The sequence below is a fragment of the Fundulus heteroclitus genome, chromosome 3 (genome assembly GCF_011125445.2).
Source record: "Fundulus heteroclitus isolate FHET01 chromosome 3, MU-UCD_Fhet_4.1, whole genome shotgun sequence".
Classification (NCBI taxonomy): domain Eukaryota; kingdom Metazoa; phylum Chordata; class Actinopteri; order Cyprinodontiformes; family Fundulidae; genus Fundulus; species Fundulus heteroclitus.
The window spans coordinates 18,344,113-18,366,398 of NC_046363.1; the positions used below are offsets into that span (position 1 = coordinate 18,344,113).

At 42.1% G+C, this 22,286-nt stretch overlaps 1 protein-coding gene and 1 long non-coding RNA gene across 3 annotated transcripts; one reads left to right on the top strand and one right to left on the bottom strand.

The window, feature by feature from the left end:
* Positions 1-7,403: 7,403 nt before the first annotated feature.
* On the top strand, positions 7,404-8,348 carry LOC118557787. The gene is made up of 3 exons (XR_004928007.1): positions 7,404-7,446; positions 7,609-7,877; positions 8,169-8,348. It is a non-coding gene; the product is annotated as an uncharacterized LOC118557787 (long non-coding RNA).
* A 3,139-nt stretch (positions 8,349-11,487) lies between these two features.
* On the bottom strand, positions 11,488-20,356 carry LOC105917509 (endothelin-2). Of its 2 annotated transcripts, XM_012852330.3 has the most exons (7): positions 18,021-20,356; positions 16,791-16,846; positions 15,224-15,474; positions 14,242-14,398; positions 13,866-13,979; positions 12,159-12,212; positions 11,488-12,059 (listed from the first exon to the last, which is right to left on the bottom strand). In XM_012852330.3, exons 3-7 carry the CDS (start codon positions 15,279-15,281, stop codon positions 11,972-11,974), a joined length of 471 nt encoding a protein of 156 aa, XP_012707784.2. In that variant the 5' UTR covers positions 15,282-15,474; positions 16,791-16,846; positions 18,021-20,356; the 3' UTR covers positions 11,488-11,971. The 2 variants fall into 2 exon arrangements, with proteins under 2 accessions (XP_012707784.2, XP_035987479.1); XM_036131586.1 differs by lacking the exons at positions 16,791-16,846; positions 18,021-20,356 and having other exon boundaries at positions 15,224-15,689.
* Positions 20,357-22,286: the final 1,930 nt, after the last annotated feature.

Consider the following 22,286-nt stretch of genomic DNA (forward strand, 5'->3'; position numbering starts at 1 on the left):
TTATCCGAACCGCATCTGGGCCGCACGCTGGAACCAGCGGATCGCCCCTCCTTCTCTTCTTCGTCTGCTCCGCTCGCTGATGCTATTCTGAAGGCTCCTCTGACCCGTCACCTGTCTGTCCATCCTCCAACGTTTTTCTCACTACTGGAACAAGTAAGCGGACCCACCTGTACCACCTACCATCTAATCCAGCCATGCACTAACAACTCTTCCCTCTCCTAGTGTGGAACTGGACTTCCTTCCCCTGTGATTGCCCGCTCATTATTGTTTTTTCAATAAACCCTTTTTTGAACTCACTACTGGTCTGTAATTGCTGCCTGAAACTGAGTCTCAGCAATCGTCATGACAGAACCATCTGGCCAACCTGACTCAGTGGCGCAATTACGGACCGCACTGTCCGAACAGGGAATCCTCCTAGGTCGTCATGACTCCTCCCTGCAGGCCATGTCACAGCAGCAGGCTGCCTTAGTTGACAGCGTCAACCAGTTGGCCCAAAATCTTCAGAATCTAAGTTCACAATTACTAAACCCTGTTGTTAACCCTTCTCCTCCTGTTTTCGCTGCAGCCGCCCCGCCAAGCGTCTCGGTCCCCGCCTACCGGGAGTTTACCTCGCCCACCCCGCAACCCTTTACGGGGGAACTAGGTAAATGCAAAGGATTCCTCTTGCAATGCACCTTAGTGTTTAATGGGTCGCCCCGTTCCTTCCCTGATGACACCAGTAAGATATCATATATCATTGGTTTACTTAGAGACAAGGCCCTTAGGTGGGCAGAGAACATAATTGATGAGAGCACACTGCCAGCTTACCATTATAGTAATTTCATTGAACTTTTTAAACAAACCTTTAGTCCCCAAATTAGTGATGAGGAGTCAGCTAATAAAATGTGGGGATTAAAGCAAGGAAACCGCTCTGTGGCTGAATTGGCTATTGAGTTCCGCACTTTGGCAGCTCAATCCGGCTGGAATGAAAAAGCTCTTAAGGGGGCATTTCTTCATTCCTTAAATGAGAGAATTAAGGATGAACTGGGGTTGCACAGGGCGCCAGAAACTGTTAACGAGCTAGTCAATTTGGCTATCCAGGTGGACAATCGCATGAGAGAGAGGGTAAGGGTTAGAAATCCTTTCGCCTCTGGTTCCCCTAGAACTAGTCACTATGGCCTGGTAACTTCTAGCGCTCAACCTCCTTCCTGCCCTCCTGAGCCCATGCAAATAGGCAGAACCTGTTTGTCTGCTGAGGAGCGTCAACACAGAATTTCAACTGGCAGTTGTCTTTATTGTGGCTCCCCCCAGCATATCATTTCCTCCTGTCCAGTTCGCCCAAAAGACCAGGCCCGTCAGTAACTCTGGGGGTCCTGGCGGGTGACACTAATTATGATCTTTTGAAAAACCCTCGGCTCTCAGTTCAATCTTCCCTTAAGATAAGAAATCAGTTATTCCCTGTCCTTGCACTCATTGATTCAGGTTCAGAACAAAATTGAATAAGTCCCGATCTTATTGAGCAATACAACATAGCAGTCATTGATCTGCCATCTCCGGTCCGTGTTACGGCCCTGGATGGTCACTCCCTTGCTAGCATAACTCAAAGGACTGAGTTAATCCCATTTCAGGTTTCAGGAAATCATCTTGAAAAACTTAGCCTTTTTGTTTTTCCCACTAAAGATTTCCCAGTAGTTTTGGGCTATCCTTGGTTGCAAAAACACAATCCCCAAATCAATTGGTCGAACTTACGGATAGAGTCCTGGAGCTCATCCTGTCTGAAGCAGTGTTTACAATCAGCTGCCTCCTCCCAGCCTCCCTGCTCTACCCAGTCTGTTTCAGTCCCCGACCTTTCCAACGTTCCCTGCCAATATCATGATCTTCAACAGGTATTTAGTAAGGAACGAGCTTGTTCTCTTCCTCCTCACCGCCCCTACGATTGTGCCATCAATCTTCTTCCTGGTGCTCCCCTACCCTCAGGGCGTTTGTTCAACCTCTCCAGACTGGAGCGAGAGGCCATGGAAAAATATATTAATGACTCTCTCCAAGCCGGAATCATCCGACCTTCCTCTTCACCTCTGGGGGCAGGATTCTTCTTTGTAGCTAAGAAAGATAAAACCCTTCGTCCCTGTATTGATTACAGAGGTTTAAACCAGATAACTGTCAAAAATAAATACTCTCTCCCTCTCATCTCCTCCGCTATTGAACCTGTTCAACAAGCTACCATATTTTCAAGACTGGATTTACGCAACGCCTATCACCTCGTCCGCATTCGCAAGGGAGACGAATGGAAGACGGCCTTTAAAACTCACATCGGCCACTTTGAGTATCTGGTTATGCCCTTCGGTTTGACTAACGCCCCGGCAGTCTTTCAGAACCTGGTCAATGATGTTCTGAGGGATTTTCTCAATGTATTTGTTTTTGTATATCTGGATGACATTTTAATTTTTTCAAACAGCTTGGAGGAACACCACAATCACGTCCGTAAAGTGCTTCAGAGACTGCTGGAGAACAGGCTGTATGTCAAAGCGGAAAAATGTGAATTTCATGTCCAGTCCACAGTTTTTTTGGGTTTTGTGTTTGAGGGTGGACAGATGAAGACAGACCCAGGAAAGATTCAGGCCATTGAAGATTGGCCCACTCCTGACTCCCGTAAGAAGCTCCAGCGCTTCCTCGGCTTTGCTAACTTTTATCGCTGTTTTGTCAGGAACTTCAGCCTCATTGCTGCTCCCCTCTCTGCCCTCACGTCGACAAATAGACCCTTCATCTGGACTCCTGAGGCTGAAAGGGCCTTCTCAGAACTCAAGAAAAGGTTTGTGAACGCACCCATCCTCATCCATCCCAATCCCCAAGCCCAGTTCACTTTGGAGGTTGATGCATCTGATACAGGCGTTGGAGCTGTCCTGTCACAACGGGCTGAATCTGACAACAGATTGCATCCCTGTGCGTTCTTTTCAAAGAGATTCACTCCTACTGAAAGGAATTACAACATCGGTGACCGGGAACTGCTTGCCATTAAACTTGCCCTGGAACAATGGAGACATTGGCTAGAGGGCACAGAACTCCCGGTTGTCATTTGGACAGACCACAAAAACCTGACCTACCTCCAGAGCGCCAAACGGCTCAACCCTAGACAATATCGGTGGTCCTTATTTTTCTCTCGTTTTAATTTAGCTATTACTTATCGGCCAGGTTCTAAGAATATTAAACCTGATGCCCTCTCCCGACAATATGCCTCTGATGACTTAGTTGAGGCCCCTGAGCCCATTCTTCCCACTTCCTGCGCTATAGGAGCACTCTCCTGGGACCTAGAAGGAGCTGTTCATAGAGCCCTGCTCAGCGAGCCAGATCCTGGGGGGGGGGACCCCCGAACCGTCTTTACGTTCCCTCTTCCACTCGGTCTGCAGCCATTCATTGGGCGCATTCCTCAAAGTTCTCCTGCCACCCAGGGGTCAGTCGTTCTATTGGGCTTTTACGACGTTACTTCTGGTGGCCGTCTCTGAACAAAGATGTGGCAGAGTACGTAGCAGCTTGCCCGACATGTGTTCGCAGTAAGAACAGTCACAAGCCTCCCTCTGGACTCCTTCAACCTCTCTCTGTTCCTAGCCGACCTTGGTCCCATATAGCCTTGGATTTTGTTACAGGCCTCCCATCTTCCAAGAGTAAAACAACTATTCTCACTATTATTGACCGATTCTCCAAGGCCTGTCATCTGGTTGCCCTCTCCAAGCTTCCCTCTGCTGCTGAAACGGCGAAGCTTATGTTCCATCATGTCTTCAGACTTCACGGCATCCCGTCAGAAATAATCTCGGACAGGGGTCCACAATTCACTTCCCGGGTCTGGAGAGACTTTTGTTCAGCTCTCGGAGCTAAATCCCGCCTGTCTTCCGGCTTCCACCCCCAAACTAATGGTCAGTGTGAGCGCTTGAATCAGGAGTTAGCTAACGCCCTCCGCTGTGTTTGTGCCTCAAACCCCACTTCCTGGAGCGTACACCTTCCGTGGATCGAATATGCGCATAACTGCCATATCTCTGCAGCATCTGGTTTTTCCCCCTTTGAAGCATCGCTGGGGTACCAGCCCACACTCCTACCATCGTCTTTCCCCGATCCAGTCTTTCCTTCTGTCAAGTCTCACCTCCGCTCCTGCCATAGAATCTGGAACCAAACTAAAGAAGCACTCCAACGCACTTCGTTTCAAAACAAGAGACTTGCTGATCGCAAACGGACTCCAGCTCCCACTTATGTACCTGGGCAAAGGGTTTGGCTGTCATCCAGAAACTTTCCTCTCAAGGACTTCTCTAGAAAGCTTTCCCCCAGGTTCTTAGGTCCTTACATTGTTGACTCTGTCATTAGTCCTTCCTCTGTGCGCCTTAGGCTGCCTTCCCATATAAGAGTCCACCCAGTCTTTCACGTTTCTCAAATAAGGCCTGTCCAGGCCAGCCCTTTGTGCCCTCCGACCAAACCCCCTCCACCCGCCCGAACCATTGACGGACATCCGGCATTCACAGTGCGTCGTATTGTGAGTGTTCGTCCTCGTGGGCGTGGCCATCAGTACCTGGTTGACTGGGAAGGGTATGGTCCTGAAGACCGTTCCTGGGTTCCCCGGTCCTTCATTCTTGACTCTTCCCTCATCACAGATTTTGAGCAGGCTAATGCCTCTTCTGCTCGTCCGCCAGGAGGCGTCCATTAAGGGGGGGGGTACTGTCATGTTCCATGTTTACCTGTAGTGTTTTGCCTCACCTCCTCCTTCCTCAGGGTGTGACAGGCAGGTTGGATCCTCAGCTGTGCCTCATCAGGTAATTGGTGAGGGTTTAAAAGAAGAGCCGGAGCCTGAAGCAGACGCCAGATGGTCTAATCACATCCTGTGGTAACCAGGCCCCAGAAGTACTCTCCAAGCTTAGATTGAGCTTCAACCCTCTTTAAGGACTAACCCTTTGACTTTTTCCTCTCACAGTTCCTCCTCGTGGATTGCTCCCCTTGTGAGTGGTTTATCCGAACCGCATCTGGGCCGCACGCTGGAACCAGCGGATCGCCCCTCCTTCTCTTCTTCGTCTGCTCCGCTCGCTGATGCTATTCTGAAGGCTCCTCTGACCCGTCACCTGTCTGTCCATCCTCCAACGTTTTTCTCACTACTGGAACAAGTAAGCGGACCCACCTGTACCACCTACCATCTAATCCAGCCATGCACTAACAACTCTTCCCTCTCCTAGTGTGGAACTGGACTTCCTTCCCCTGTGATTGCCCGCTCATTATTGTTTTTTCAATAAACCCTTTTTTGAACTCACTACTGGTCTGTAATTGCTGCCTGAAACTGAGTCTCAGCAATCGTCATGACAGTTAGAGTCAAATCATTGATTGTACAAGAAGAAAAAAATTATGTTGGAAAACATCCTTTAATTTCTTTTGTTATTTAGAGAAACGTTTATTTTTCATGAACATTAGGTCATAATGCAACAGTTCATAGAGCCCTGTGTGTCACGTTAGTTTTAATACTTGTGGTGTTTTACAGTATGTTTTGGAAAAAAAACATTTTCCAGCTAGGAGAGGCTGGAGGAGCTGCAGAGTTCAACAGCTCAGATGGTAGAATCTTTTGATTAAATTGAAGAATTGCAATTAAAAAATAAAACATACAAAGTCCTGTTTGGAGTCTGCCATAAATCACATGATGATTCAAACATCTGGGTGTTTAGCCCAATGGTTTAAAGGCACATCAAATTAACCCCTGAGGTCTTTGCTAAAGTATGAAATAGGCGAACAATTGTGCTTTGCCAGTTTTAGTTTCTTGGCAACCAAGTTTACCAATAATATGATATTGCTTCAGTTTGGGGATTTGCGACATCTATTCATCATCTATACCTGCTTATCCATGCAGGGTCATGGGGGGTCACTGGGCAAGAGGCGGGGCACACCCTGGACAGGTTACCAGTTCATCACAGGGCAACACAGAGACACACAGGACAAACAACCGCACACACACTCACACCTAAGGGCAATCTGGAGAGACCAATTAACCTAGCAGTAATGTTTTTGAAGTGTGTGTTAGGAAGTCAGTGTACCCAGAGTGAACCCACACATGCACAGGGAGAACATGCACTCAGTGCTGAAAGACCCCAGGGAGTTGAACCATCTTGCTGTACGGCAACAGCACGGTCACTGTGCAGCCTTTATTACAGCAGTATGATGAAAATAATTGAATTAATAGGACAAAATGTCTGTCACTGCAGCCTGCCTGCTGCTAAAACCAAGTACCAGTAATATTGTTCTATCTAGTTTTGTAAATCAGTGACTGGCAGCTACATTATTTGATCCTCAGCCACGTCTGGCATAATGTTCAAATGCCACAACCTTAAAAAACACATCGGTTTTATTCTTTCAAGCATCATAACACCAATCAAGCATTGTTTGTAGTAGTGTTACAGTCTGAGGCCACTTTGTTGCTTTAGGACTTGGATGACCTGCTGTAACTGATGAAACCATTAATTCTGCTCTTTACCAGAAAAACCTGCAGGAAAACACCCATCCATCAGTTAATGGACTTAGATTACACAGGAGCACAATGACCCAAACCACACCAACAAATCTGCTTCCAATTTTTCACCCCAAAAAATAAAAAATGTAGGTTTTGGAGTAGCCTATAGTCAGAGTAAAAGTTATATAAACAATTTATTGCTTCTTTATCAGAACAGGTTTATAGCAGTTGTTGCTTGGAGGATGGCACATTAGGCCATATATACTTTTACATACAGATTGGTTTTGAAAGCTATACCCCTGGCCCCATCCCCCGAGTGAGTTCATGTGAAAACTGTATTTTTGTGTTGACGCAAGTGACAAAAAAATAAATAAATATGACAAAATTTAAATAAGGGGGGCAAATGCCTTTTTTCATATACCAAGCACTGTAATTCATCATTTGCAAGAGGCACAATCTATAACTTTAAATGAACAACTTTCCAGAAATATAAATAAATCTTATACTACATAGACTGATCAGATTTTTTCTCATTTAAATAGGCCACTGTTGGTTTTATTAAAGTACCCAAGAGGTGCCAGAGGACGCAGCAGAAGCATTAGACAGTTTACTATGGAGACAAATTTCTGCCAAAACGTTGCACACAAAAAAAAAGCTTTGCACACAAATAAAACTTGTTTTGCACACAAAAAGATATGTTTCACACAAAAAAAATTGTTTTGCAAACTGTTTGCCAACCTTGCACTCAAAATATCATTTATAAGTTTTCCTCAAGCACAAAACGGTCTCTGCTCGCACAAAACAGCCTCTGCTCGAGTACGAAACAATCCCACTACCGCTGCGGTAAATTTGTGCCAAAAGTCACGTGATGCATTGAGTTGTTGTTGTTGTTGTTCAGACTTCCCGACAGCAGGGGGCGCACCCGAAAGAAACTGAAACGCGCCGGTTTGGCTAAAGAAGAAAAACGTGACATCACAGCTAACAGCATTAGCACCCCACAGGTAACTTTCAAAGCTTTCCCGGTGAAAAAGTAATAGCTCACTGATAGATCATGTAAGATTTCAGTTAAAGGCACTGTTTAGTTTTATCTCTGATCTAAAAATGTTGTGTAACGGACTTTTGAAAAATAACGTATTTAAACCATGATTTAACTCTCCTTTCAGAATTCAACGTGTTTGGAGAGACGTGTGGTGCGCAGGAACAAACATATACAACAATGTGCTGCACTCAGGCGAGGACAACAGTTTGCTTGAGCTGTCAAACATGTTGGATAACTTCTGTTGTCACTATTTATTTATCCCAAGACTACAACTAAGTTTTCACACCATCAGCAGTGGCTGAGATGACCATTCACTCAGAACTGAGAGGAATCTGACACTTATGGGAGATGGGAAGCATCCAGCATGCTGTGGTAGAACCAGAAATCACAGAGGTAAGATGGATTTTTTTTTTGTGCGTGCTATTATACAGTTTCTCACAATGCATATATTTCAAACCAGAAATTAATTTATCTGATCATTCCAATACAACAAAACATCGAAAACATCAGAGAGGTGGCATTGAAACTGTTTTCTTTGAAATGTGTTTATTATTAAAATAATTAATGGGTTTTGGAGTCTTTTTTTCAATCCTTAGCTCCATGAATTAAATTATATTCAGTAAGTTGTAGCAACAGAATCATGGCCTCTTTTTTATTCTCTATATATCTCCATCTTTCTTGCAGGGACTCTGCCTGCCTCATATTGACAGTGGACTGCTGGATGACCCACACTGTGGGGTCACTATTCCTGAAACTGGCAATGTGTTGAGCCCCGAACAACTGGTAGCACTGAGGGCAGCCATGGATGCACTGGGACATTCTGAATCACACGGTTCAGATATATATATATATATATATATATATATATATATATATATATATATATAAATAAATGTTGCTACTGTCCAGTATGACCAACACTTTACGAGTTTAATCTTATTTTGGTTACCATTGTTGCAAAAGGTTTTCAAGTAATAAAATCTAGCCAGGAAAATGTAACTAAGTTAGTGTATTCACTGAATAAAAATGTAGAATTGCTAGGATTGTGATAGTAAATGTGTAAGGTACTGTATAAACCTTTTGAAAATGCTGAGGTTATTGAAAAAAAGGGGCACATGACCCCTTTTTTTACTAAAACTGAGGATGCAAACATTGTGAGACAATTAAACAGTCCTTTATTTTCCACATTGCATAATAAACATACCCTTTGATAAACTCTTCGTTTCCAATTCTTACCAATATTAATCAAAGTGAATACACCTTTTTCACAAGGATTGCTTTTATTGTTGAAATTAAGACTGAAAGAACTCCATTAATTCTCCAGGTTTTTCCCAGTAAACAATCCATATATTAACAATAAAACGGGCTGTATTAAAAAAACTGGCTGATGAAATGGATGAAGCCAAAAACAGGACTATGAAAAACAATTTCTGCATGTAAGACTGTCAGGAAATTTAGAACAATCTCAAACCTGGCCTTTTTTTTCCTAACTTTTTTTTTTTTTAGCCTAAAGGGCTCCACTAAGAGCTATGAAGGACATGCTGCAACAGTTACTGATCAAAGTAGTTAATACTGGGAACTAAAACGGTTACATATTAAGTTATTTTTTAACAAGCCCAACTCCTCATGTGTTTAAAGATTCCATCAAATCCTGAATTGTTCAAGTCTTGGTAGTCTCGTGATGGAAGTCGACCTGGTAGACTACCAGAGTTTATGTAGGAGCCTTCCATCCAGCCCAGAACTTTGATGGCCTTCACCTCATCAGTGGGTGCTGGAAAACAGATATGTGTTATTGTTATGTAAAGGATAATACTGTTAAAGAAAAAAATAAATCACCACTTCGATGAAAACAAACTTTTCAAGAAAATATCTGCTCATGTGGCTAATTCCAGCTGTGGTTTTTGCCATGGCCAAACCAATTTTATTAAGTGCACAACACATATTTGCAATTGGGCACAGATGACCTCATTTTTACTTTGAAGAAATTAAGGAGTTAGAAAGGTAGTGAGATATGATCTAGATCTGCTGCTATATGCTTTACTTGTAACATTCATATTTATGTTAGAAAACGCAATTTTTAATTAATTTCCTTACCAATTTTCATATAATCAATATCCACTCGTTGCAATTATTTTAAATTCATTAAGAATTCGTTTTGCACATAAGCATACATGCATTGGTTTGACAGTTTTAGGATAAATTACCAAATCCAAACACCAATTTAGATTTACACCAATAAGAACAATAGACAGTCATTTGAAAACAACACAAAAACCACATGATAATCTGTTAACAATGCATTTATCTGGGTATCCACTCAGGTACTATTTATTTGACACAGCACAGTAAAAGCAGAAGCCAACCACAGTGGCTGCATTACAAAGCAAAAGTTGTTTTAGCATGGCGTTCAACCTAAGGCAAGCTTTCATGTTATTTGCTCTAAAAAGTAACATGGTCCCTTACTGTAACATAGCAGGGCCTTTAACTGAAATCTTACATGGTCTATCTGCAAAGTGAGCTGTTACTTTTTCACCGGGAAAGCTTTGAAAGTTACCTGTGGGGTGCTAATGCTGTTAGCTGTGATATCACGTTTTTCTTCTTTAGCCAAACCGGCGCGTTTCAGTTTCTTTCGGGTGCGCCCCCTGCTGTCGGGAAGTCTGAACAACAACAACAACAACAACAACTCAATGCATCACGTGACTTTTGGCACAAATTTACCGCAGCGGTAGTGGGATTGTTTCGTACTCGAGCAGAGGCTGCTTTGTGCGAGCAGAGACCGTTTTGTGCTCGAGGAAAACTTATAAATGATATTTTGAGTGCAAGGTTGGCGAACAGTTTGCAAAACATTTTTTTTGTGTGAAACAAATCTTTTTGTGTGCAAACAAGTTTTGTTTGTGTGCAAAACTTTTTTTTGTGTGCAACGTTTTGGCAGAAATTTGTCTCCATAGTTTACCCTGTAACGCGTTACACCTCTCCCTGTAACTTGTGCTGCTGCTAGGAGGATTCCTGCGTCTCTGTGCCAGCACCATGGACAGAGTTTGGCTCCTGAAGCACATGGTGGTCGTGTTTCGTCACATAGGATAGTCAAAATGTTTTATGGTATGCATATCTTATTCAACCTGATAACACATTTACAAGATAATCGCTTCTTCTGATAGCGTTATCATTATGACCGGCTCTTGGCAACTGAGAAAAAAAAAGAAAATCACAACAAGAGTCCACAGTTACCGCAGAGAGACTTTCCTCAATTTACAAAAGCAAAAGACTGTAGTTTCATGACAAACCAGTGATGCAGAGCGTTGTCATGGCCATTCAAAGCATTGCAGAGCATCCTCTGCGTGCGAGCGCTAATTGCAATCCGCTTTGGAAGCAGGCAGCCTGTGGCTTTGTTCAGGCCTGTCAGGGAAGGATGGCTGCAGGGGGTCTCTATAAAGAAAAGCCCAAGTATGTAAAGAATGACCTGAAATACAGTCAAGCAAGGCAACCCACTTCTTAAAAATAGATGCTCATCAAGAGTCAGCTGCTGCTGTCGTGCAAACCTTCATCGACCTCCTTGCATATTCAGGTGCGCTTGCACTGTGTGCGCAGTGCAAGCAATCAGAGAAAAACACAGAGTGACAGGGTATTTTTGTGCCTCCCCGGCTTACAAAACGAGGCATTCTTTCCACAGATCCCTGTGATAACATGGCTCTTGCCGCCTCTGAATAGCAGGTAAACTCGTTATTGATTTGAAGCGGTAAATTCCTGAGCCATTCATCCATGCAAGGCCTCCTTTTGAACCCAGAAATGTGTTTGCTTGACACACAATTGAGTCACACATGTTCCTCTAATGCGAATTTGTGCTCCTTTGAATTCTTCTTCTCATGAGTTACTTGATTTACTTTGGCATAGAAAACAACATTGTATATTTTTTGTGCTTTGATTTTTTTTATTCCGGATTCAAGAAGACTGAGGCATATCAAACTTGAATGAATCTTGTTTTTTTATTCTTTTTTATGATACAGAAACATATTTAGTTTTCATAAACAAAAAGGACGGAATTACATTAAAAATCTATCCTATTAGAAATGCAAATTGAAGCTGATATTTCTTAGAAATATATAAAATAAGTTGACAATATTGAAGCAAACATAGCATGTATGTTCCATATCTCCATGCTTGTATTCATGCGGTGGCTCCTTTCCTTTTAGGGCTGTGCCTCAGTTGCCTCAGCTCCCATAGGCTCCACATCCAGAGTTAAATATAACCCCGTAGCGTTTTCACCACCTCCGACCCTCCACATCTGTTTCTGCTGCGTACCTGCAGACCTCGGCATGTTTTTCCACCTCTCTGTTCGCAGGAACAAACAGAATATGCAGCCTTCCCGGATCGGACACATCTCTTAGAGACCCCTCTCAGCCAAAGGAGGGTCATTTGTTCAGATGCTCGCCTTCTGCTCCTTCTTTCTTTCTCTTACGCTCCTACTGCTTCTGCAGCTCCGCTGTTCATCAGGCGTTCTTCCGCTCAGCCTGGGACGACTGTTCTCCGCCTGAATGCTCTACGTCTAGTGCCGGGTTTGAGTCCTTGGCTCCAGCTCTGAAAGAGAGGAGAGGTCAGGGAGTTAATGAATGATCAATCCAGGTAAAATAAAAATGTGACTTATAGAGTCTTTTATTGATATTTTCTTAAACTCACATCAAGGTGTTGAGTGTGTCAAGCTGAGGCCTCTTCACAGACTGGATTTCAGGGCTGCAGACAAGGAAACAGACAACTTAGCAAAAAAATAAACTGCAATGCAGCAAAGTCATTGCAGTGTAAATGTTCTTTTAAATCCCAGAGAATGCATTTAACTCCATGGACCTGTAATATGTCTTAACATGTTCACTGTTAACCATGTTGTGTGGCACAGCTACCATCACCTAAACAGACAGGAGAAGTAGCCAAGAAGACAGTTCTGATTGTGGAGGAGCAGCAGAAATCCACAGCTCAGGTAGAATAATTGGTGAAAGGACAACTATTAGCTGTGGGGTCCATAAATTTGGCATTTAAAGATGGCCGGCAAGAAGAATTGTTGAAAAAAAACCAACAAAAACATATTAAGTCTTGTTTGCTGCTTGCCATAAATCATATAGGTAACACAGCAAAGATTTGGAAAAGAGATGGTCTTGTCAGATTGGATCAAATATAATGTTTTGGTCTACAGACAAAACATGATGTTTGTGGGATGCTGCACATTGTTCTGACAATCCTCCCCATGATGAAACATGGCGGGGGCAGCATCATGATGTGGGGGGTTCTACACAAAGAGAATACAACATAAAGCATAGGCATAGTCAGAGGTAGAAAATACAAGTGCACAGAAAATAACCGGGAGTTGAACAGGACAATACACCAATGAACATGGATAACCAGTGAGCTTAAGTAAAGAGTAGGGATGGAGAAATGACACCTAAACCAGAACGAGCAAACAAACAGAGGAGATCTCGAGTAGCTGTGACAGAAGCAAAGTAAGGAAGCTGAGGGAGAGACACTAATTAACACAAAATGAGCTAAACAAGGAAACTGAAACTATAAACCAAGAGGAAGAGATAACCAGAGATGTAAGAGAAATAAAACTATATATACAAAGAACAGAACACAAGAATAAAGATGGAAACTGAACACATAAACATGAACTAACATTGCAAGACCTAAATGAACAACAAGGAAACTCTGAAAACACAAAAGAAAATCAGGATCCAAACACTTGGAGATCGTGTCCAGTTAGAGGCTGGAAAAGACTTGAAGCTGGGGGGAGGGTTCTCTTTCCACGAGGAAAAATGACAGCTGCATTTTCAGCAAAAGGCTCCACAAAGCATTGACCTAAGGGGGCTATACCCACCACCGTTTTATGGTTTTTACATGCAAAACATGTAAGACTGTGGACCAATTCTCACATTTTATTGGTCTATCACATAAATGTCCCAATAAAACACCTTCAAATTGGTGGTTGCAACATGACAAAACGGGTAAACGTCTGAACGATATTCTAACCTTTTAAAGGAAATGCGAGACTCTTCAGCTTGCTGTCTCTTTGGATTTAAGGCGCTGCCATTACAGCGCAGCCATTTCGGGGGAATGTGACTAAAGGTTTCAGTGCCTCCCACACAGGTGCTTCCTCAGGGCAAATGGAAATGAACCCTCTGCAGACTTTGTGTCTGCCCCCACTTCTTCAGGCCCCAGCAGGACTGTTTTGATGCTCACACCTGTAGACACGAAGGCCGCTTGACGCACATTTGGGCTAAATATAGAACATGCCGTCTCACACCCCACCACTCCCTGTCCTTCTCACTATTAACTACCTGTACAAACTGTTTCTTTCTAGCTGATGCCCAGTGAGGAATGCTCGGAGGCCCAACTCACCGGAGACGGCAGAAACTGGTGCAGGTCTCGTCATCGAGCCTGGCGCAGGTGCAGCGCCCGGCGAACCTTTTGCGTCGCAGCAAACCCCCACCTAGGCCATAAATGGTTGTCTTGCTGTGGATATAAAGACAACCTCGGTGACATAAACATTCTGCAGACTTTGCTCCCTGTTCCCCTGAGGCTGCCTGTTTAATTGTACAGCAATAATGATAGGTGGGTTATTCAGAGGTTTCTAGGCTCAAAGTGGAGGCATTAACTCCATTCTAAACAAGCAAAGTCACTGCTAAGGGTTCAGGCACTGTGCAGGGTATGGCAGGCCCTTTTAGTATCTAATAAAAAAATGCACTAGCTATTCAATGTTTCCTTTATAGCCCACCTGGGTGTGTTGACCCAGATGATGTCCAGGTGACAGAAGTAGTGGCACTCCGAGTCCAGGAGGTTGCTGCAGGCGCAGCGCTTGGTCCTCACCGGGTGAGTCGGCACGCCGTTGACGGCTTCTGCTTCCGGCTGCTTCACAACTGGGAGACCCAAACCTGAAGTGTTAAAACAGAGAGGCTAAGCGAACACCGCTTAAACTCCACAGCCCTTTACAAACGGGATTTACTGCATTTTGTTACAACTGTTTTAGGATGATTTTTTTTTTATCAGTTTTTACGGAAAATGTAATCACAAATTAACTTTAATTAGAGTGTTTTTCTTTCTTTCTTTGTCTAAATATATCAGTGAACCGACAAATCTAAGTTATAACAGCTTGTTCACAACTCTAAAAGGACACCTTTTTTTTCATTACGACCTTTTACCACAAAAAGAATGTCAACATTTTCGCTATCGCACAATTAAAACAAAGCATTTTGGCATTAAGAAAATAAACAAAAATCTGATTAAAACCTAGAAAAAATATTTGTAAATCTTATAGGAGGAAGAGATGAGCTGTAATTAAAGCCTGTCTAAATAAAATAAATAAATAACCTGCTAAAAACAGAAACGTCCTAAGGAAATTCAGGGTTTTTGTTTCCTCGAGATATTATCATGTTTTGCTTAAGAGGACAGTAAAGATTTGACTGTTAAAGGTGAGGCAGAATGAAAATGAGTTTGCATAAAAGAATAAAAGCTGAATCATTGTCCAATGTCTTGTAAGCATTTTATAGTTTGATGGTTTTGAGCTGAAATTAGGGAGGAAAACTTAAACATAATAAGCACAATGTGTTTTGAGTGTTTTTTTTTTAAAGCTTGATACAAGTGGTAGTGGCAAAATATTTAAGATACGCTTTATAATTTACACGAAAATTGGATTAAAATGTGTTTTAAATGAAACCATTTCAAAACTTCCAAAAAATTGTTAGAGGTAGAAGACTTACCGTCCTGAACTGAGGCCCAAACGGTGACCAGAAGCAGAAGGCTGCTGTGAGAAGGCATGGCTGGTACAGTGTGGATGAGGCTCTGCAGAGACCGCTGGCTGCTCACTTGTTGCTGCTGCTGCTCTGCTCTGCTTGTTTTGCTGCTGCCGTCTGAACTTTATGCCTCTCCTCCTCAGTTATGTCACCACAGAAGCTCCCTCCCACGCCCGCCCGTGGTGGAGCGGCAACATGCGACCCCGGGCCATTCGAACCTGTAACACATTCCAGGAATGTCTGCACCTCTGTAGCCTCTGTGTGGCACTGATAAATGTCAGCTGCTCAGTGACGTTTACGATTGTGGGTTGCCTCCGATTGAGGGATTTACCTGACCTGAGGGAAAGCGTGGGAACTAATATGAGATAACTGTACAGTGATAGGATCTGAAAATCATTTGGAAGCGCCATGAGGAAAGACAGCAGTGACCGATGGAAGCACGTGTGGGAAGAGGACCAGATCCTGACACGATCACAGGACCTTAGTGGTGACATTTAATCAAGTTGATTTGATTCAAATGTTTAAGTTGAGCATAAGACACAGGAAAACAAGTACGGGTTAAATTTAAAAGTTTAAAAACTATCAAAATATACAGTATTTGTTTTATTTTATTTCAAATTCACATATACTTAACTTGTATAAGTTTTTTATTATTATTATCATCTTAATTTATTTAAAAATTTATTTTTGCCATGATTTACGTCAGTTGTGATATTACAGCTTTTAAAGGCAGCGTCTTTGAAGGCACGCTTCAGATTCTATTTTTGTAAACAACTAAGCTGTTTTCAAATGATGATTTCACTGATTAAGTGCAAAATTAGTCTTACATTGTTGTGGAGAAAACTTGGTAACAGTTTTATTTTGGCAACACCGAGGGGCGTGGAGTCCGTTTGAGCCGAAACACAAGCTGATTCATCCCTGCAGGTGTCAGGGATCGTGGTCGTGTCCCACCCACACGACCTGCCGAGACAGGGCAGCGACGGCACAGTCATGCAGATAGGCAAATACCGGCCTTCACACACGCTGATGCAGGGAACACGTGCGGATTTGCCTTGCAGATACATCCACAATGGTGCTCTTTTCCAAAAAGATCAGCAGATTTGTTTTTTTTCTGAGGAGAATGGATGAAGCGTTAGACATGTAACTCAAATCAGAAGGAGTTTGTTTTCTGTGCGGGGCTGAGAAGGTTTTCTATGACACCTGACAAACCTCCTTATTTAGAACAAATGCAGATGTAGAAACTTCTTTGCCTTGTAGGGTTTGAAGGCAGCGTTCTGATGAAAAAACAAAACAAAAAAAAAACTCCACAGTGCAGAAAAATAACAACACATTAGCCACTGTACTTTTTTCTCTCCTTTCATATTTTTCTTAATATAACGTGGAGAAACTTTACATTCAGGACTATGATCGTCCTTGGTCCGTTTCCCAGCTGTTTCAGACGTCTAACAGTCATATGTGATACCAGACTGCTAAGGGAGAGGGAAACGTGTCTCTCTCATATAATCATGTAAGAATTGATATATTTTCTACATACCTTCAGCAGAGGCTTTAAGTTTGGTCGTAGATGTGCCGTCTCCCCAGGGATTCTTACTGTCAAAAATAAATGCCAGTATTAAGGGGCATGGCGGTACAAACAAGACAGTTTAGTATAATTTTAAATGAACAACATCGCTTGTTTCTTGCATATTAGCAGCATAGTCTTTCTTTAACACAATCTCAAACTATTGATAGCTCTGAGTGGTCATTTTCTACCGCTAAAAGCTGATGAATGAAAAGTTGTCCTTTGAAAATCTACAAATTCATGCTCATCTCACAAGATAGGTAGACAGTTCTTACAGTTTTTTTTCTGCTTTGGCAGCACTTAATAAATCAAACATCAGTAATACTGATAAAATGCTTGAAAGTAGTCAAGTCTTCTTTAGTGTTCCCCTAAAGCGTAACACTCAAATTTTTAAAGTAATTCAAATCATTTCCTAACAATTTAGTTGAATTCCATTCAGTTTATAAAGCCCCAAGACAGACAGACATGATTTGTATCCAGAGGAAGGAAAGGAAATCAATGTCCAGTTATTCAGGCCATGAATGACTGAACATTGTGCAAGTGGAATCTCAATAGCAAGTTAGAGTGTTTAAGCTCTCATAAATAATACAGTCCAACCACGTAGACAGATTCCAATATGATTAATTGTCAATTCAAAACTAGTTATAAAAAACAACTTTCAAATTTAGTGTATCTTGAGAATTCGCAGAGTAATCTACATAAGACTGATGGCACCAGGGCCATTTACTTGGCACCAATCTCTCATTTAGGGCAAGAATATGGTGATAGTGAAAAGAAACCACTCCCTTTTAATAGGAGACACGGCGAAGCAGCAGCAGGTTTATCATGAGCAGACACCCTGACCGGGTTTGAGAGGACAAAGCACTTGTTCAGGTGTGCTTTCTATGATGAGGACAAAGAAGTAATGGGAGAAGTAGCCACATTAGTGGCTTTATCTGGGGAGAGAGGGAGTCTGGTGCTGAATTTCTAGTATAATTTATAGGATTAAAATTATAGAATATGAAGTTCATGGCCATAACTCTGTCAATGACATTGTCCAGAACAAAGATGATGTTAAAAATAAAAACAAGGCCATATGTATCAATCATACATGGACTCAACATTAATTTCTTAGCAGCAACGTACACATCTAAATACAGAAACACTTCCAAGGAGAGAAAAAAAACCCGGAAATTACTATGCATTCAATGAGCAGCTGGTTACCATGGAAACTCTGAGCGCACGCTGGTGGAGAGGCATGACTGACCAAGGAAGTCAAGCTGATTCATTTTTGCTGCTGAAAGATGAAGAGATGTGACAGCTGCTGTTTGATCTCTAACAGGAAACCAAGGATATTACTTCATCAAAAATCCTGCACATAAGTAAAACACAATTTTCCTTTGTTACATATTCCTTCATGCATATGAAATTACGAGTAAATTACTTTTATTTAATGAATTGTGAAATAGAAATATATATTTTTTTAGTTTATAACATTCTGGCAGCTGATAACACACATTGAGGTGTTTTTTATATAAATAGCGATAGACTAAACCTGTTGTATCTTACTGAAACGAAAAACACAGATGAAGTAAAAGACAAGCGGCTACTTATTAGTTCATTTGATCAACATAATGTAAAGTGTTACCACGGTACACCTAATCTTACTCACACTAAAAAAGGATCATTAAAGGGTTGCATAAATGTAGGTTTAAAAGAATATGCAATTATGATTTAAGCTTCTGACCCTTTATTAACCAGTAACAACCAGTAAGACAACCATTAGTGAGTTTTCTTATCCTAATGCAGACCATTCCCACTTTTACCCTATTTCCTAGCATTGAAATAATTCCCTATTAATAGTTGTTGGATTATTAATAACTGTATTAATAACTGGTTTTATGCTTTTTATCATTCATTCATAAAGGAAATCTTATTGTAAGGTAGTAACAGAGCTTTCATTTTTAAATAGCACAAGCCTCACCTTAGCTCACCCTAATGACTAATCTCTGTTCCGAGGTTTATTTTGGGTGATCTGATTGAGCGGTCATCAGATCATCTTTCGACCTCTCATCAATAAACTTGAATAATATGCCTGTGTAAGCTTTACATAACTCCCGTCCTACTGTGCAGTTAAACATTGTTCCTTATGAGGATGGCAAATCAAAAGCGTTGTTGCTGCTGCTGATTCTGTCTGAATAGCATTGGTTGTGCAATCTCAGTATAGTAACGCTAAACACTTACATGCGGATAAGCCAGCATGATAAAGCTATTTTCCAGGGAAGGGTGTGGCAATGCTGATATTTCCCATGCAACCCCTTTGGATGTGTCTCTACAATAAAATCCTGAGCTCTGTTGAAAATTATTTACAGACACAAACCAGCAGCTGACCCACTTGGCCAGCGGTTGTATGCTCTGGATTTTATAACGGGTTATTTAACTTGATGCGGGCTCCAACTTGATAAAGTTTTGAAAACCCTTTGAAAAGGCATGTACCACCTTTTTATCTGCATCAAAACTAAAACGAAGGTAAGTGGAGTACAACATGGCTCAGGTGAGTCAATAGTTATGCAACCAGATGCTGCTGCTGGTGCTTCCTAAATCACAGAGGAAATTGAGAGGTGATCGAGCGTTTTCTGTTCTGGCCCCGAAGCTCTGGAACTCTGATTAGTTGTTGCCACTGAAAGGTGGAGAGATGTGACAGCTGCTGTTTGATCTCTAACAGGAAACAGACAATACTGCTTCATCAAAATCCTGCAGATAAGCGAGACATTTTTTTCTTTTGTTACATAGTTCTGCCTCTCCATATAAGACGAGCTAAACTTCAGTTCAAAGCGCACTTTTAATCTGGCTTTTAACACATTGGGAATCTGACATTGATTGTACCTTTTTAATCTGATTTTATTGTGCTGTGTACATTTTTTTATTAGTTTTTATCTTCTTCTTTATCTTCTTCTTGTATTTTTTACTGGTTGTGCAACACTCTGGGTAAACCGACGAGTCCGCCTGCGGCGGCTCCACCCGGGCTCGCGCCCTAGGCTTCCGTGCTCACCGCGGCGGCCCTCCTACTCACCGCGGCCTAGCCCTCGAGGCTCTGGTTGCCGGCGGCGGCCGGGTATGGGCCCGACGCTCCAGCGCCATCCATTTTCAGGGCTAGTTGATTCGGCAGGTGAGTTGTTACACACTCCTTAGCGGATTCCGACTTCCATGGCCACCGTCCTGCTGTCTATATCAACCAACACCTTTTCTGGGGTCTGATGAGCGTCGGCATCGGGCGCCTTAACCCGGCGTTCGGTTCATCCCGCAGCGCCAGTTCTGCTTACCAAAAGTGGCCCACTGGGCAGCTCGCATTCCACGCCCGGCTCCAAGCCAGCGAGCCGGGCTTCTTACCCATTTAAAGTTTGAGAATAGGTTGAGATCGTTTCGTCCCCAAGACCTCTAATCATTCGCTTTACCAGATAAAACTGCGAGGCTGAGCGCCAGCTGTCCTGAGGGAGACTTCGGAGGGAACCAGCTACTAGATGGTTCGATTAGTCTTTCGCCCCTATACCCAAGTGTTCCAGCACTACGGTGCAGTACAATAGCCACTCAAAGAAGTCTCACATGGTAAGATAAGGTCACCGTGGTTTTGTAAGTGGTTACACACTTGGTAATGATGAGAACTACGCACCGTGACTTTAACACACCTACCTCAGCACCCACAGGACACCAGCAAGCGAGTCTCTTTCTCCTCTTTTCGCAAGAAGCCAACTCTTTCGATAATTTAATCTCTTACCAAATTACTGTTTTTCAAGGTAAACCGACAAAAGTCAAATATAAGGATCGCAAAGGAACCAAAAAGAGCTTGACCCCAACCCCAACCCCTGCCCCCTTACCATAACCCTATTCTAAATTCTAAAATTAACACTCTAAAAAAACAAATGTAAAACAAACAAATTACATAAAACAATTTGTCAATCTTTTATATATTTTTCCAATTATCCATTATTTCACATTCAAGTCAATTATGGCAGAATTCATTATCCAACAAATTAGGCTAAAACACCCTCGAAATTTATTAAAATACTAAAAAACAACATTAAAATGGATTGAAATACTAAAAAACACCATTAAAATACATTGAAAAACTTAAAAACACCTTTCGGACAAGACACATCTCCACATAGAGCTGTTAAAGCCACATTCACTAACACAGTGTGCTCTACTTGCCTGAGGAAGGTCCGGCAAGGACCGAAACGGCGCAGCTAAGCACATTCATTTCTTTTTATTGTTAAAAAAAATTAAAAACATTTAAAAATGTAAAAAAATAATTACTTCCTTTGAGGAGTTTTTTCTTTAGTTTTTTCTTTTTTCTGTCATTCTTCCACTCGGAGCAATTAGCCACAGCAATGGCTTCTCGTGGTGGTTCCGGCTGGACCACCGTCCACTATGGGAGGAACTCCTCCCAAAAAAGATTTGGGGGGCGGGAACCTACGGAGGGACGGACAGTGCCCTACCTGTCTCCAGCCGGAGACAGGCTCATTTCATGTACCGTAACCCTAACCTCTAGGGTATAAAGCTTTATACTACTGCCCAACAAAGGCCTTGTAATGGCTTAGATAACATGCAAATTCAATAGAAACAGGTCCACCCCCTTGGGAGGAAAGTTTCATAGCAGCAGGGGACCCCTGCTCAGTGAAGGGCCGTCCCAGTTGACTCTCTCTCCTTTGTGGCTGTGTGGTCAGAATTCAATCTGACCTCAAATATTCATCATGACGTTAATATGGCACAACACTGAGATAAAGTACCTTTTTAACAGTATTCTCATTTATTACAAATAACTGTATATTATAGTGCAATTATACACTGTTTTAAAGTAATTTAATGTTTATTAAACAATTATTGTCTAGTGATAATCAGCTGTTAAGCATCAACAATGGTTGAAAGGGATGAATTTGACCACTAGCGATCTTTTAACAGCAAAACCTTCAGAATAAAGGAGTGACAACTTCTTTTCAAGTTCAAGAATTTAATAACAGAAATAAAATGAACATCCAGAGAACATCACTATGTAATGCTGTTTATCTGAATTAACACAATATTTCAATCAGTAAATCCTCTCTACTAGGCTAGTGAAACTTAACTAAACTACTAAGCAAAATGAAGGTAAAAAGAAGCTAAGCTAACGAACTATTTACATGCAAAAGTAAACAAAAGACAAAACAAACGTGGTTGAACATAATCAGAATAATTCAGTGAATCCCGTTCACTGCAGATCTGATTCCAAAAAGCATGGAACGGAGTTAAAAAAAAAAAACATTCGGCATGTGTTTCAATCCATTCACAGTGAAAATGGCACTACAAAATAACAGCTCATTCAAAACAAAGGTCCTTTCAGATTCATGCCTGAAAGGCAACACACTCCCCGCCTGACCTCTGCGAGGTCATTTATTGACCCAGATGAACTACATGAGTCTCGGAACATGAGTCTTTAGTTAGAAGTAAGACAAC